The following is a 17602-nucleotide window of genomic DNA, read 5'->3' as shown; positions in this document are numbered from 1 at the left end:
GTTTGGCCTACGTTTGTACTGTGTTGTTTAAAAATAACCTCAAACTCGCCTATGAATTTTCACGTAAATATACAGTAATAAAATTAATTACTGGAGGGAATACTATTATCAACATTAACTTTCACTAAACAGGTGTACGAAAATACATACAAAATGGGTCCCACTTGGAAGAGTCCAAGGCTATAACTTAAAATAAGCTCTCACGTGCCTTTCTAATCTCTTCTCAGCTAATAAACTTACTTGCTGTTTCCTGTCTCGATAGCCTCGAATAAATGACTGGATAATTATTGCATTTTTCAATCTTCGCCTTTCTTCCTAAAAACGGACAGAGGAGAAAACAGTCAGAACCCATGAAAATGACATTCAGATAGTAAAGACTTTTAGAAAATCACTAGTGTATAGTTCACACACCACAACGTTCACTGTGAAGTGCACCGTTCACCAGTTTCCACGACACTCGCCCTGCGCGGTGCCCCCACCACGCGTCTTCGGAACGCCCCCTGCCCCCGACAGCGGTTCAGTTTTCTGCCCGCACAGAACCACCTGCTCCGGACACTTCGTGTGACAGTCACAGGACACGCGGCTCCTCCCCCTCGGCAGGATGGTTTTAAAGCTCCTCCACATCATGTCATGTGTCTGTCCTTCGCTCCTGTTCATGGCCGCTTCCCGCCCCACTGTGCGGGTGACCCGCGTTTTGTTTCCCCGTTTATTTAGCTCATGAACACGCGGGCCATTGGGAACTACGCTGCGTGGACGCGCACGCTCCAGGTTTTGCGTGGACAGACGGTTTCCATTTCTCTTGGATAATTAACATCTGAGGAACCGCCTGGCTATTTTCCGGCATGGCTACACCATTTCACAATCCCACTGACACGGTAAGATTATTTGTAAGTTTGAGTTTTAAATTTAAAAAGACTAAAGGCACCCCAAACATCTATTTTAAAGGTCACTTTCTTGTTTCGAAGCAGAAAACTCCAATTTTTATTGACTTGGGACTGTCTTCAGTGACCAAGCAAAAATATACATTCATCTTCATCATTATAACCACTGCAGCTACCACTGCTTGAGAGCCTACTACGTGCCAGCCCTGAGACATGTCGCACGCACTTGTACAATGGCCTTACATGTAAGTATTACTCTTGTTTTAAAGATGCAGAAACGGAAATTTCCGTAAAGATTAAATAATGCTGAAAAATGTAAGAGAGAATTCAAACTCAGGAGCGACCCTACGATCTGGACTCCATCTTACCATGTGACACTGTTTCACATGTTTTTATGAATGCCACCTATTCTGGAGACTGCCATGTAGCCCATTTTTTCTACACTGGTTCCAGAATAAATGACTTACTGTAAAATCCAACAAATCCAGAAAATAGTCTAAAGCTTAATATTTTATGTACATGAATCTACATACATTACATCATACGCAACATACACATATCTACATAAAACAGTAAAACCAAGGCTTATTTAAATGCTATGGGCGACGCTCATCTAGAGAATATGACAAAACTGTTTTTACCTCTCTCTTTCTTCTTTCTTCCTGAGTACGATGTAAAAGAGAAGCCTTTTCTTCCTAAACACGAAGAGATATAAAAAATTACAGAATGTTTTGACCCAAAAAGGATTCTAAAGACCATCCCATCAAATTTTCTGACTCAACGGGCAGTCTGAGGCACAAGAGGTTACATGGTTGTCCAAGGTCACAGATCCAGTTAGAGTTGGTCTTTCAGGAGATTCCTAAGAACTCACACACGAAGTGACTTCAGGTAAAGCTGAGGAGATGCAAAGAAGCCGGGCACTGGGCTAAGGCCAACACTGGCTGTGATAATGGACCACGGCTTTGCAAAGGACAGCCCTCGGGGGAGGTGGGCACCCTGAGCAAGAGGTCGTGTTATTGCTGACAGACGCATGAGTCTATAATCATCTCAATAGAAATTTCAATGAAAAATCAATTTCTTTACTGTTACCAAATTTAAAAATTTTTTTTTTCATTCTAAATAAAACTAAAGTGTGAACAAAGTTACTTGGTATGTAGAAGGAACTAAATAATAAATGGGAAGGTTAAACATTTCAAGTAAAATAAAAATAATTAAAAGACAACCCTCCTCCCCGCAAAACTGTTCCAGTCTACAGCGTCGGAGCAAATTTAATACAAAATAAAATTAAAAGTCCAAGACATTACATATGAATTGTTAGAAAAATTAATAAACTTAAATTTTTTAACAAAAACATACGCCCCACCAGAAGAATGTTAAAAAGCAAGTAATTATCAGTTTAAAATGTGAAGGAACACATGATGCATGGAAGGAAACATTTCTCACTGACAAAATTTAAAGCCAAAGAGATATAATCTCCAGACATTTTCCACTGTAGAAAAGTTCATTTCTTGAATTTCAAATAAAAATCCTTTACCACATGTCCAAAGTCAGAAAATATTTTGTTTTAAACTTAATTAATTAAAAGGAGGTGGGGGGAAGGAAAAATCTAAAGTAAAAAATGCAAAATTATAATGTTCAGGATTATGGAGTGCTTACAGATAAAAATAAAGACATGTCTGGTCATTATCTTTACGAATAGAACTGGTATGTTTAGATCTATAATTTCTTTTCCTTCTATCTCCATTTGTCCAGATTTAATATGCATTCATTATTCGGTTACAGCTAAAGATCAGATTTCCTAAAATGGTATACACTGTTACAACTATGAAAGAAAATACTTAATGTCTGAAATTAAACAAACATTTTACCTGGGGACAAAAAGGTACATGCTGGCCAAAATCACTAATTTACTTCAACACACAGATAAGCTTAGTCATCACTAATCTAAAAGTCCCACGGGTTTGAGGACTTCATGTTTCTTCCTATCATGTCCCTGTCATCTGCTTCAACGCCTGGCACATGTAGGTATTCAATAAATATTTACAAAATCCACAAATGAACATTTCCTTTAAGCAAAACAAAGCATTCTAAGAGAAGGAATAACCATAATAGTTGCAATATTTTAAAATCAAAATAAGCACTAAGCATAATTGGATTATAACCAACTACTAAAGTTTCTTAGAAATTCTACTCCGAGTTAGAAGCCTGACAGAGAGCTCATTTCAAAAATAATAAGCACAGCCAGGAAATACGAAGTACCGCATCCACACACCCACAAACACCCCGACAGCTGATTTCGACAATGAAATTGCATTGATAAAGTGTCAAGGCCTTTCAGAGAGCACTCATGCTGCTTAGCTATTTTACAGAAAAATGAGAAAGGTCTAAGGATGAGGTCACCCAACCTCTCATGTCGAGTCAGTCGCATGAGAAAGTCGGCTCCAGGAACAGCGGCGGCAGCCAGCCCTGATCTGTCTACACCCGCGCGCTGTGCACTCGCACCCGTGTGCGACACCCGGGGCACATCCACGGGCTGAGGGCTCGCTCCATGTGCTATGCCACGTTCCAGGCCCTTGGGTTTCGCTGATCCACGTATCCCTGAGAACAACCCTATGAAGTAAGTACTGCTATCTGTCCTGTTCGCAGATGAGAAAAGTGCTTTTCAAAAGCAAGTTCAAGATCTGAACCCAGAAAGGCCTGGAAGCCTGAGCCCTTAAGCGGTGTGCTATTCACTCTGAAAAAGAACCTGACGTGTGAGCACATTACTTTACACTTTGAGAATTTAAAACCACCTTTGGTCTCCATCATCTATAAGGAACCTGGCAGGTATATCGGAAAGGAGGCTGGTGGGAGGAGGAAGCCACAGAAAATTCCGATCACCAAAAGTCTGGCACGGGCTCAGAGAGCACAGGCGCAGGGGGCCAGAGAAACACAGGAACCTGAGTGTCCAGAGAAGGTGCACCGAGCGATCAAAAAGTCAGCTCAGCACAGAAAGAAAGGCGAGACAGAGCACGTGATCGAGGCCCGCCCACCGCGTAAGCTGTCTGTTTGCAGACTTGACCTGGAACCCACTCCAGACAGATCCACGGCTCCTTCCCTCGGTTCCCATCTCAGAGAACGGCTGTTCAAGACATCGGATGAGGCGCAGGAGGTGCATCTATTATCCATTCAACACTTATGGAATCATGTATCATGCATGGTAGGCACTAGATATTTTTAATGTAATAAAGCATGTGTTCCCAAGGAGCTCATGGTCTAGAGGGAGAAAAAGCAGCCTATTTACCGAGTAACTCCTGCGGGCAGACGTGACCCTAGACACTAGCAATAAGCCTAAGTAAGACGGACATGGTTCTTGGCCTACGGGAGGCCACAGGGTGAAAGCCGGCATGGAGAGAGAACAGGTGCTCTGCTCGACTCGGAGAACATTCAGAGGAAAGGTGCACTCGAAGGAGGTCTCGGAGGGCTGAGTTCAGCCAGATGACCGAACGGGAAAGCGTCCCAGCAGAGGGAGAGAGGCGGCCATGACACTGGGGAAGAAAGCAGGGGCTGGGGGAGAGGCGGGCTGAACCCCAACGTGGCCCCTCCCCGTGTAGGAGGTCAGAGGCCGGAGTCCGAGGTCCATCTGAGAACGCTAGCTCCCTCTCGCCACGCGGACCGTGCAACAAGACGACATGGGAGGGAAGGGAAGGGACAATGACACTGAGCCATCTCCGGGACGGACAGTAGGGCAACGGGCAATAAAACGGAAGACGGAGAGAATGAAATTTAGAGTTGAAGTCACCCATCGCTTCAGCTACACTCCTTCCGGGTCCCCATTTCTCTGCCTGCATCGCCTCACACAGGGTGCCAACCCTTAGAACAAATAAAAGGCTGCGATGTAATCTAACATCATTTCCTAAAAGATCACGGAGCCCCAAAGACAAGAACCGTCTCTTCCGGAAGCGCGACGATCGAAGGGCCGCACACTGACGGAGCCCGCACCCCGCCCCCGCCCCCTGCTCCAGGCGGCCCGCCGGGACCCTCGCCTGAGAAGCACCAATGCACTCTGAAGGGTCAGGGGCGCACACAGCCTGAGCACAGGGACGCGGGGTCACAGCCCCGCCGCCTCCTTTTCCCGACGACGCCTCTTCCGGAAGTGCTCAAGCACATGGTTCCCGCCGACCTTCCTTCAAGTCTCACGGGCCCCGCTCCTGCTGCCCAGCCTGGCCTGCCCTCCTGACACCAACACGCGCCTAGCGAGCACCCACTCAGCTCGGGCAACACTTGGCTCCATTGCCACCTCTTCCGTAAACCTCTCCCTAGAGGACCGCCACCACGCCCTGTCCTCCACAAGGTGGACTAGCGAGCTCGCTAATGTAAACGGACTGCCCTGCACGCATGACAGCCATCCACGAGTTCATGACAAGCAAAAATGACTATCTGCACCGGGCAAATCAGGGAGGCCAAAACGGGTATCACCTACAAAGACACGGCCACCAAAATGCTGCAGGAGGTCACTCGCCAGAGCGGTAGTGCGGACGTGATTACTTTGGAGGAGTGCCTGCCTAGCCCGCAGAGCAGAAGGTAGGAAAACGCTACCTGAAGTACCTTGGTGAAAACAGCAAGCAGTGAATGACCAACAGACATGTAGATGCCAAGTGAGACGTCACTCTAGAAAGGAGGTGTGACTACATGTGCTGAATGACAGGAAGCTGCTGCCTGCAATGAGCAGCCAGTGGCACTGCGGGGCCCACACCCAGACGGAAGGGACATCGAGGGGGCCGGCCGGCACGCCCAGCTCAAACCACGCAGGCTTGACAGCGTGAGATGCCCCTCGGGTCTGTATGTGCGTGCCCGACGCAGCCTCTCGGGGTCTATCACCTACAGGTATGACACGGTGTCTGAGAGAGACACTTTTTAAAATCTTAGTGCACCTGGACAGAAGAGCTGAGAGTAAATGCGACTTTAATCGTATGTTTCTCCTTCGCTGAATTACGAGTTCCTTAAGAATAAAGTCTGCGTCTTATTCCTCTTCATAATCCTGACATTTAGCATTGTGCCCAAGTGAAAGGTTGACTCCACAAAGATGGGACACTCTTCCTGAAGTAATAGTCAACCAGCTTTCAGAATGGGGAGAACTGTCCACATCTGCTGCCAGAGAATGAAGTCACCTGCCTGTAACAGGAGGGACGGCCTGACACTCGTCAGGCCCTCTCTTAAACACGCCTGCGCTCCTGAGATGCACGAGACCGCCTTTCAGGCACGGTGCTGGACCACACTGGGTCAGACCCCCTCCCCGAACCCCCAGAGCGTTGTGTATCACCCTGCTCCTCCCGTGTTAAGTCTCTGTTCTTGTTTGTCATGGAGCCATCAACGGATTTAAAAGATGCCCTCTAGGTTATGGGTAGAGCAGAAAACGTCCTCGCGGACTACTTGGTTCGGCTCACGGCTGACAAAGAGCAGAGGGTGAGCGGGGCCAGAGGCCCAGCGGCCCCCACCTGGCGGTGAGCAGCCGCAAGCCCATCTTCCCGGGGGACGAACGGCCACGCCATGCGGCTGGCCCTCCCTACAAGTGGACGAGGGACCAATCCACAAGGGGCCCTTCCCGATTATGTTATCTGCTTTGTCACCAATCACCGCTTGGCCAATCGGCAGCTCCGGGCCTTGCAATCAGATCCGACACCTCGGCGGCCTTCTCGGCGTCTCCATTTTGATTCCCTGTCACACTTAATTTCAGGCTGTTCAGAAGTCTTTCCAGTCCGTTCTCAAAAGTGTACCAGGTTTGGGGCGGCATGCCTTACGCTTTCAAAACACAGCGTCAGAGCGATGGTTCACACTGGAACGTGGCTCAAAACGGGATGGCTTCCCTCCGCTAGTCCATGCAAGGCCAAATTCCAAATCTCCATCACATTTTTTGATTTGTTTTCTATGCAGCCAGTTAAGTTTACGAGACTAAAAGCTGGTTCCAGTAGGTATATGTCCCTATTGTCCACGGAGACAAGTGACAACAATCATAATTATCCTTAGGATTTTAGTTTATAAGACGATTGTCGCCTTTAGGCTTAAAAACGACACTTTTTCTTTAACCCCTAATCCATGTCGGCCGGCAGTCAAGTGGCAAAAATAAAGGAAGAGGCGTGGTCCTAATTCGAATGACGAATACCTACAAGTGGCTCACACTAGCAAACAACTGTCCACGTCTGAAAGTGAAATTTAACGATGCTGCTAACAAAAACAAACAAACCTACAGTAACACATGGGCGACTCGGCATACAGGAATCCACACCAGTGATCTGGACTGGGACCGCAGATGTGGTCCGTGCTGTGCATGCACCCCCAAACTGCCACCGCTGAAAGCCGACCATGCAAGCCTGGCCACGAAGCTCCCTACTCTAACCTCACCACGAAGGAGCGAACGAGTGCCTCGGGGAAATCACAGGTTAGATGTCCTAATTTAAATTTATATTGGACATCAAATAAGAACTAAGCTTTTTAAATGTTCCTTCGTATATCACCTAAATCGTCACACACAATACTTTGGGACAAACACTGACCTACACTAACGAGGTCAAATAGGTCAATATCAGAGAGTCTCCAGGGAGACGCAAATAGAAACGGAGAAAGGCAAGTGATAAGGATGGCACCTCAGATGTATAAAGAAAAGCATATTATTCAATAAGGAGCACGGGAACAGAGCGGCCTAAAGAAATGACGCTGTGTCCCCAGTCTTCACATCAGAGCAGATTCCCGACAAACCTGACTTTCATACACGCACAGCGCCATAAAAACGTGATGATGATAGGGGAATAAAGAAACTCAATGTGTAGGAAGACTTTCTATGAGAAAGATCACATGTTAAGTCTATGTTACTGTTTGTCATTAAGTTATTTAAGCCCTGAAGTTATTTAACAATGATAAATTTGACTACATAAAAATTAAAACTTTTTACACAAGAAAATATCATAACGAAGGTTTTAAAAAGTGACAAAGTAGGAATAAATATTCATAACACTGCAAAACCAATTATTTGTAAAAGCTCTCAATAATAATTTAAAAAGATTAACAGAAAAATTAGCAAAAGCTACATAAACAGTGGATAGGAAAATAAAAAAAAATATCTTTTACACCTAAGAACTTTATGTTTACTCACGTGAGGAAAAAATGCAAGGAAACGCACTGCAACGGGCTGGGGCCCACGGACTTGGTCACCTGCAGCTCAGGGCGGCTGACAAGAGCCAGCAGCTACTGTCACAGCTGGCAGAGCCTTGGGGGCAGTCAGGACGTGTCTGTCAACACGCACAATGCACACAGCCTTGGACCCAGCACTTCTGGAAATTTAACCGACACAGGTTCTAGGCACTCATGCGAGGGCATGCAGTGTCGTTTTAAATCACCTGAATGGCCATTAAACGCGTGACAGCTGGATAAGTTCTGGAACATTCGTCACGTGGAGTGACGTGGAGCTTCCTACGAGAATGCGGCAGGTCCGCCTGTCCTGATCCGGGTCTACCTCCGAGATGTGCTGCCGGGGGGGAGCAGGACCCAGGCTGGTTAATGCGCTCTCACGGGTGTCTGCACGGCAGGAGGGACACAGGCCTCGACGACTCTGCACGCGCGCGGAAAACAGCTTGGACGGGACCGTGGAGAGCCGGTGACAGTCTGACCAGGAGGGTCAGGGGTTTCGGGAGTGTAGGTGGGGTGGAAGGTAGGGAGACTTTTATTATTTTATTTGAATCTTTATTTCTACTGCTCGAATTATCATCCATGTACATGTAATACTTCCTTACTTTTTAGAATAAACTAATGAAACTACATGAGAATGTAAAGTTTTTAAAATAGCTCAACTTAACTAAGAATAAGTTCGTAATTAAGTGCCTGAGAGGAAACGAACAATAAGGTACCAGCAAAAAGCACATTCAGATTTTGATTCTTAACAAGTTTCTGGTTTCAATTTATTATACTTGAAAACATCTTACCTTTTAAATTCTACAGGCCCAGAAAAGTTAGGGATGCCTAGTAGTAGTTTCATAAACACACTAACCACATGTTTTTGGAATGACTAAGCCTATTGTTCTGCAGCACACACATGCTACTTTCAACCCTGACCGCTCACCTCCACAGCTGTGACACGAACCCTATCCACCAGTATGTAAACAATAGGAAATTACAGCAAACTTCTCTATTCGATCTGTGAACTTTAGGCACATTATCTTATCTCCTCTGAAAATTAAATATGACCAAACTTCACAAATACCATTAACGCAGATGTTTTTAAAAGAAAAAATACTTTCTTCGTGCAAATAAATCTAATGGTAACAAAATGAAATTGTTAAAAAAATCAATCATGTATAGTTTTTTTTTTAAAGCAGAAAAGCAAAGCTTTATTAGAAGGGAAAGTATACTTCCAAACGTGGAAGTGGCCTGAGCAAGAGAAGCGTGGCTCAAAAGATATATAGTTTAAATCAGATTTCATTAACCATCACAACAAAATATTTATGGTAAAAAATCTGAGTATACATTAAAGGAAATTTACATAACATAACAATTTCCGTAAAACCAAATACTCAAGTTGACTGATAACCATTAATAAAAAAGAAATTTAGCATGTTTATTGATATTTTGATCAAAAAAATCCAACAACTAAGGTTTCCATTGATTCATCTATGTGGGTTATTTTCATTAGCAATTTACTGCATTTACCAAGGTAAAAAGGATAATCAGTTTAACATCTGTTTCAAGTTAGTATTTCCCACTCTCAAGCACTAACGTAATACTAACAGCTTTCACAATTCAAATATTCGAAACACTTCCCTTTGAGTTAATTACAATGGTAAAAATCAGGAAAAATATTATTTGTGAATAATGCACAACCTACGATTTGTGGATGTTTCCTTTTGCAGACCTATAAGAAAAAAGAACCTCTATGAAAATATAAGAACAACTCCACATACATGCAAAAAAACTTTTAAAGGTGTGTCAAAATGCAGTAATTAGTAAAAATCATATTCATAAAACAATGTACAATGATTCCCAATTCAAGAAATATATTTTAAAAGGCTAGAAAAATTAACTTTCTAAGTGGTGGGTAGGGTTCCAAATAGGTCATTTTTCTTGATATATTTCGGTATATTTTAAGTTTTCTATAATAAATATTACTTTATAATCAGAAAAGAGCTTGTTTTAACATAAAGTATCCAAAGCAAAATGCAATAGTTTAAATCCCATTGTAATAAAAGACTTCCTTTTCTTACATCAGATTTGTACAGCAAGTATGAAACTATTTTAATAGCAAAAATCCTGGAAATAACATATATATGTATGTATATGTAGACATATCCATCAACGGGAAAGTGGCTCCATGATACAAACCAGGTAGTAGAATATTATACATCTATGAAAGTTACACAGATCCAGTAATGTCGTTACTAGTAGTAGGTGCTAGTACGAATCATTATTAAAATAGAAGGAAGGTGTGTTCTCTCTCTTTTACTTAAAAAGGGGGCGTAGGTTTCTGTTTAGACGAGTCCTGAGCAGACCCTGAGGACACCGGTGACAGGGAGGAGGCTGGGAGTCACAGTGAAAGGCTCCGTTTCATGCCCTTTAGAAGGATCCCAGTTTTTATAATTTTTTTCAAGGCCGCTGACTGGAGACTGGAGGAGACATCATTAGAACAAAGATTAGTGAATGTGCAGTGTGCCTTTCTCACGATGAAGGATCATGACTTTTGCATCACGAGATGGGGAGAAGGGAGATGCCTGGGCGAGACAGTTATGGCGGTGAGCGTTTTTTCCAGTTCCAATCATACTTTTTAGCATCTCGTGTTTTGCGGTAAGGACATGAGATGAACCGCGCTGCTTGCCAACTCGCTGGGGTTTACTAACGATCCGAAACATGGGAGAGCGCGGAGAGAGCAAACTCAGGGGCAGCAGAGCGGCTGGAGCTCCCTCCTCGGCGCCCACAGGCGCGCGGGAAGGGGGGGTGTCACCGCAGCCGGAGACGCACAAGGGTGGCCACACGCCCCAGCGGATCACAGGAACAGCCTGCGGCTCAAGACCTTGGGCTCCGTGGTTGTCACCAAATGGTCTGGACTCTTCCGGGCCCAATTTCTTCTCCACGGGACACTGATGCCTCCGCCTCCCAGGACAAGAGTCCAGAAGCGACACGCACACAAGCAAGTGCCTCGGGAGGGGCCGCACCGAGGACAGCGGCTGTGGAGCCCAGCGAGCGAGCGAGGAGAGGGCACAGCCCGCCGGACAGGGAGCGCGCCAGCTCCCGGCCAGCCCCGCAAAAGCAGCCCGCGACCGCCCCGCAGGAAACGCAAGTCGGCAGCACTTTTCTACGGAACAAAGTTTCCCCTTCACCATGTGAGACTCTGACCGAGCAACTCAACTTCCTTCTGCGACACATCCTAAAAGACGAGCATGAATCACTGGCTGGAAAGATACTGATCCCGATGAGCAGATATTATTTTCAAAAACAAAACAAACTTTAACTTTAGAAAGTCGACTGAACAGTTGGGACCTCGATTTTGGGGTAACCCAGAGTTTAAGTGTCTCATAGTCAGTCCACAGGATACAGTCACGGCCACGGCAAACAAAGCCGCACATCGGTACCAAGGGGTGAGGTCCCCCCAAAACCCTGCCCACCCGGCGCTGCCTCTGCTCACTCCCAGGAAACACTGCTGTCAGGCGACACCACGCACGACGGCTTTCTGCTCACCGCGTCCTGGCTGCACGGCAGCTCTGCGCGCCTCTGTGACTGTCATCATCCCTCCGTTTCGTCCTGAGCCGCGTCCTCTAGAACACTTTCCCTCGAGGGCTCCGGCACACCTCACAGTCCCATGTACGACTCACGGATGGACCGATGGCCTCCCTACCAGTCTCCACCCAAAGCTCCAGACCGGCGCCTCCGCCTGCCCACTGAGCAGCCCTGAGCACCTCAAACTGAACACGTCTCCAGGACTTTAACATCGCCCTGGTCCACGGAGCCGCTGTCCAGTCCAGTCACCCCTGACAGACACCTGAAGAGACCCTCATCGCAGACTGCACCACGTCTCCCGAACCCCGCTGCACCCCGTTTAGGCTCCCGTCACCCCTCCCGTCCCACACTCACCCTGAAACCCGAGCTGCTCAGGGCCACCTCGCTGTCTGCGACCCTTCGGCGGTGCGCCGATGCCCCGGACGTCCCGGCCCGACTCCCTGTGCCCCCTCGCCTTCTCTTCTCCCTCCCCCACTCTGGCCGCATCACACACTCTGTAGGTGACTGTCGCTTCTCCGTGGGTGGACACCTGTGCCCGTGCTGTTCCTCCTAAGTTGTGGCAACAGTGTTCACACGTAAACGGGAGCAAGAACCCAGGCCAGCACGCAGGAGCCGGCGGCAGACCCGACTCAGAGGAGCCGGACGGAGACAGACGGACGCCGCACGGCAGCACTTCCGTGGGGGATGCGAAGGACGGCCGAACGCCTCGAACCAGGGGGTAGAAGGGCGCTGTCGGGCCTGGGGGCGCGGGGCGGGCAGGAGACAGGGAGAAACTGGTAAAAGGATAAGTACAGAACAAAAGGCAGCTGCTTTCCTACATACCAGCAATGAACAGCCGGAATTTGACATGAAAGACATCATTTATATCAGTACCAAAAAATCAACTACTTAGGTCTAAATCTAACTACGTATCAGCTCTGTCCACGGAAAACTGCGCAAGTCTGGCGGACGCACTCAAAGAGCTAAACGAATGAACAGAGCCCACGGGACAGGAAGACTCAATGCCATCAAGATTGGCAAGATTGGCAACTCTTCCGAGTTTAATCCAGAGTCAGCACAGTCCCAGTCAAAACCCTGCGAGTCAGCTGTGGGTACCAACAAACTGATCTAAGGTTTACACGGAGAGGCGCGACCCCGGGCTAGCCAACACAACGATGGAAGGAAAGAACACGGTCGGAGGACGTCAAGGCTTACTCTAAACCTGCAGAAATCGCAGTGTGGCACTGGCCAAAACTCAACGAAACACAGAGCAGACCAATGCAACAGCACAGAGTCCGGACACAGACCCACAAAAACACAGCCAGCTGGTCTCTGACAAAGGAGCAAGGTCAGTTCAATAAAGAAAGGCTGGCTCTTCGACAAAACATGTCGGAACAACTAGACATCCACATGCAAAAAAACAAACTAGACACAGACAAAAATGAAGTTAAAATGGACCAGAGGCCTAAATGTAAAATATGAAACTAACTATAAAACTACTAAAAGATAACACGGAAGAAAAACTGGGTGACCCTGGGTTTAGCAATGACTTTTTAGACACATCAAAAGCATAATATGTGAAAGAAAAAATTGATAAAACTGGATTTCATTAGAATTAAAAACCTGTTCTGCAAGACATTGTTAAGAGAATGGAAAGACGAGTTAGAAACCAGGAAAATATTTGCAAAAGACATATCTGATAAAGGACTTATAGATACGCACAATATAGACAAATATATTAAAAATATATGCAAACTCTGAAAATGCAACAATAAGAAAACCAATGCAATTAAAACGTGGGCAAAAGACCTGAACAGACACCTCACCAAGTAAGACAGAGGCAATCATATGGAAGATGCTTCACATATGTCGCAGGGAAACGCAAACTAAAACAATGAGACACCACCACGCCCCTGTTGGAACAGCCAAAATCCGAACACAGACACCACCAAGTGCTGGCGAGGACGCGGGGCAGCAGCAGCTCACCCACTGCTGACGGGGACGCGGCACGGGGCAGCTGCTCTGGAGGACAGTTTGGCAGCTTCATGCAGAACTAAGCATGCAGAACTAAGCCGCTTCATGCAGAACTAAGATGTCCTTCAGCAAGAGATGGATGAATCCACTGGTCCATCCAGAGAGCAGACTGTCACTTAGCGATTAAAAAAAAACACTATCAAGTCATAAAAGACATGGAGCAATCATAAAAGCATATTCCTAAGTAAAAGAAGTCCACCTGACACAAAACCCACAGAACGTACACCAGTGATCCCTCATACAAACTACGGGCTTAGTTAATGATAATGTAACAACATGGGCCCACCGATTGCAACATATGCACCACACTGAGTGGAGATTTAAATGATAAAGCAGTGTGCTGGGGAGATGAGGTGTGTGAGAACTGCACTTGCCAGTCAAATCCTGTAAACCTAAGACTGCTCTAAAAAAGTAGATCTGTTAATAAAAAAGCAAAATAAATGAGCTATCGAACCATGAGAAGACACGGAGGAATCTTAAACACGTGTTACTACGTGAAAGAAGCCCATCTGAAAAGGCCACACGCTGTAGGATTCCAACGGCATGACATTCTAGAAAAGACAAAACTGTGGCGATGGTAAGAAGGTCAGTGGTTGCCAGGGGCAAGAATGGGGGGTAACAGGGAGGAGGGACAGGAGAGACAGGTAAATCGCAGGCGACTTCCAGGGCAATAAACTATTCTGTGCGACACTGTAACAGTGGATGCGCCTCGTTGTACTTTTATCAAAGCCCATGGCAAGTACGACACAAAGAAGGGACCTTAATGTGTCGATACTGGTCCATGAATTGTAACAAATGACCTGCACGGACGCAGCGCACGGATGCGGCACGCTAGCAGCCGGAGAAACGAGGGGAGGAGAGGGGATGAGGGACCTCTGCGGCGTCTGCTTGACTTTCTGTAAACCTAAAAGCACTCTAAAAAATTTAAAAATTAAAAATAAAAAAATACTCTAAAAAATAATGGCTGTTAATTTTTGAAAAAGCAATGCACAAACATTAAAGAAATGTTATTTCTACCGCAGCTTTTACCCCGTCCATGGAAAATTAGAAAGAAATTTTTAATTTCCTTCCTAGCTATAAACCTTTCTGTATCCACCACATCCATTTCTTTCCTTTAACTCTCAAAACAGTTCCCACTTCACTGACGCCTGACTGTTTTCCACTCCTGCCTCGGCCAGGAGTCTGAAAGCCTGCAACCCGCCCTCCTCTAGATTTGCTCATTTCTCCCGTCCCCCCAAAACCTCGTACCTGCCTCAGACCCGGAATGCAATCTTCTCTGGGTGCTGCAGTCTGACTTCCAGCTCCTACTGCCCTGGAATATTTCCTCTCAAAGTCACCGCAGTGTCCCTGTTGTCAGTGTCTGTCTCCTCCCGGTACCCTGCCCTGCAGCACGGGACGTGGTGGCCACTGCCCTTCCTGCAGTTGTCTCCTGAGGATTCTCCTAAGTGTTGCGATCCCCCAAGTCCCACCTGTCCTGAACGCCATGCCTTCTCCCGAGGTGACTTCATTCCAAGCCGGTAGTCTGCTGACAACTCCCACACCTGCACCCCTAACCCAGACTTCTCCCCCGAATTTCACACATGCAGCCAACAGCCGGTTCTACATCCCTGCCCACGTCTCCAGGAACCCGGGCGCACCTCTCCCGGAGCCTGGGGCTCCCCACCCCTCACACGAGGCTGCTCTAGCCTGTAGCGAAGACTCCAGCCCCGCCCCAGACTCGGCTCATCCCGTGGACACCTGCCCAGGCCCATCGGATTCCCTCTCCTGAGACGTGGAATTGAGATCCAACTGTCTCAACTGGACACCTGAACTGGGAAATCACACCGCAGCCAAGATCGAGCGCGGGTGAGAGGAGAAAGCCAGCCCGCGAGAGCTGAGAATGGAGACAGCACGGCCCAGGGACAGGGGCAACCAGCTTGCTGTCTGGATGTGTGTCCTTCCGTTCTGCGAGACACATCGGCTCCTTCCCATGCACTTTCTTTTTGCCTAGTCGCTAGTTTCAGTGAATTCCTACACTTGCGACCAAATGAGCCCTAAGATATTCTTCTATGCACTACCAAGAAAGGGGAAAAAATACTGCCAATATACTATGTCGTGCCGCCGCGATGTATCCTGATTTCAGAAATACTGAAAAGTGGAAACCCGTGACTCAGAATCAATGGAATCAAGTATATACTTACTCCACGGCCACCCTCCCACCTGCTGGGGTCCTCTTCCCGTTTCTCACCCACGCTGACCGGACTCATCCTTCAAGAACCAGCCCCAACTAGACCCTGTCCGGAATCAGCCCCAAGGGAAATCCAGATGGAGCCATTATTCCCTAATGTTATTTAACTTGTAATTGTTGAAATCGTATCTCCCCAACAAGATTAGAATGAGAGCAAGAACCTTCCCTTAAAATGTTTCAGAGCCTACACAGAGCCTTTAGAAAGAAACAAAAAATATTCGCATATTTTTTAGGAAAAAAGATGTATTTATTCAAAATGTGGCAACTAGTCAGTTTTCCACTGAGCTCAAGAAAGAAGGGAAACTGTCACATACTCTAAGTCATGGGGGTGGGGGGAGATCACTGTAACTTTCTGTTTGTATTAAACGAGAGAAAGGGCTTATGCTGCAGCCAAAGAGAATTTAGGAAAATGAGCCTATGTAGGTGTTCAACGTCCTAGTTGTCAGGAGGTAAAATCAAAACTACACTGAACCCACATGCCCAGAATTGCCAAAATTAAAAAGACTGACAATACTAAGTGCTGGCAAGGAAACGGAACCACTGAAACCCTCGGTCGCTACGGGCATGCCACGCAGAGAAACTGGCAGTGTGCACTTGTGGCCCATGTGTCACGTATGACTCAGCATTTGAGAGTATACAACCACCATAAGACATAAACAAATTCCCGTAAAAAACAGATCGACTGTGGTATGTACACACAGTGCAACAAAACGAGACAGGTGAGTTCCGCCTCTTAGACCGAATGCTGAGCTAAGGAAGCCAGATCCGAAAAAGGGACAAATGCATGCGACCCCAGGCACGTAGGTGCAACAGAGCTGGGAACAGGAGCCTCTCTGGGGAGGAGTGGAGGGAGCAGGAGGGGCCCAGGGAATGCTGGGAAGCAGTGGTGGTCACAGGGGCCTGTTCACAAGCAAAACTCCTTCAGGCGGAACCTACCAGGACCCCGGCCCAGGTTCTCTCACCAGGCCGGTCACCCATCCCCCAGCTGCTACAGGTTACCTACTACCTTCTCGGGAGACCTGCCCTCAGCCTCGGCAGGGTCAGCGGGGCCAGGCTCCCACCCTCACCCACGGGCAGCCCGCAGCCAGCGACTAACATGGGGGTGAAAATGCCGGCCCCCTGACCGCGGGAAGAGGCGTCTCTGGGATGGCAGCGTGCAGCAGAGCTCGCCGGGGGCTGGGGCTAAAGCCAGACTCCAGGCGAGGAGACCCCTCCCCGGCCCGCTCCCCTCCCTTCCTCAGCTCCACCCGCACAGGGAGCTTTTCCGCAGGCTCTTCCCGAGGACACGGCCTAAGCCATGTACACTTAGCGTCTGTGACGCCGACTGCAGTTAAGTCTACGTCCCAACATAAAGGAGGAAAAAAGGGAAAATCTCGTTTTGCATGGAAGAAAAGCCAGATGTTCACTCTCCTCTCGAGATTCTGGTCAACAGACAGCTCCTTTCCTCCAGAGACGCGCTGCTCGGTGATAAACAGGCTCCGGCCCCGGCAGGGCGCTGCTGCCTGCAGTGGCGGCCCGACCCCAGGGAAGCGACGCGGACGCTGGGCTGGGGACCTGCCACGAGCTTGCCGTGTGTGTGCAGAGTAACTCTAGTTCGTCCACCCTTATTCTAAACAATTATAAGGGTAATTACATGACCAACCATTACGGGGGGAAGAAAAAGTCCTAGATTCGCACGAGAAGCACGTTTCCGGGAGGCAGGGGTGGTTCCGCCTCGGTCCGGGAGACCCGACACGAGCAAACG

The 17602-nt window shown here is 47.5% G+C and overlaps 1 protein-coding gene across 1 annotated transcript in view; it reads right to left on the bottom strand.

Moving 5' to 3' along the window:
* Nucleotides 1-6654, bottom strand: part of UBE3C (ubiquitin protein ligase E3C) — a 66555-nt gene extending 59901 nt beyond the window's left edge. The window contains exons 1-3 of the mRNA XM_023536737.1: nucleotides 6529-6654; nucleotides 1523-1576; nucleotides 241-315 (exon numbers count right to left, since the gene is read on the bottom strand). Of these exons, the coding sequence (XP_023392505.1) occupies nucleotides 241-315; nucleotides 1523-1576; nucleotides 6529-6654 (255 nt within the window). The remainder of the gene's footprint in view (nucleotides 1-240; nucleotides 316-1522; nucleotides 1577-6528) is intronic.
* Nucleotides 6655-17602: the final 10948 nt, after the last annotated feature.

This window comes from Pteropus vampyrus, unplaced genomic scaffold (assembly GCF_000151845.1).
Source record: "Pteropus vampyrus isolate Shadow unplaced genomic scaffold, Pvam_2.0 Scaffold168, whole genome shotgun sequence".
Classification (NCBI taxonomy): Eukaryota; Metazoa; Chordata; class Mammalia; order Chiroptera; family Pteropodidae; genus Pteropus; species Pteropus vampyrus.
The sequence above is the reverse complement of the archived record's forward strand: the minus strand, read 5'-3'. Positions and strand labels throughout refer to the sequence as shown.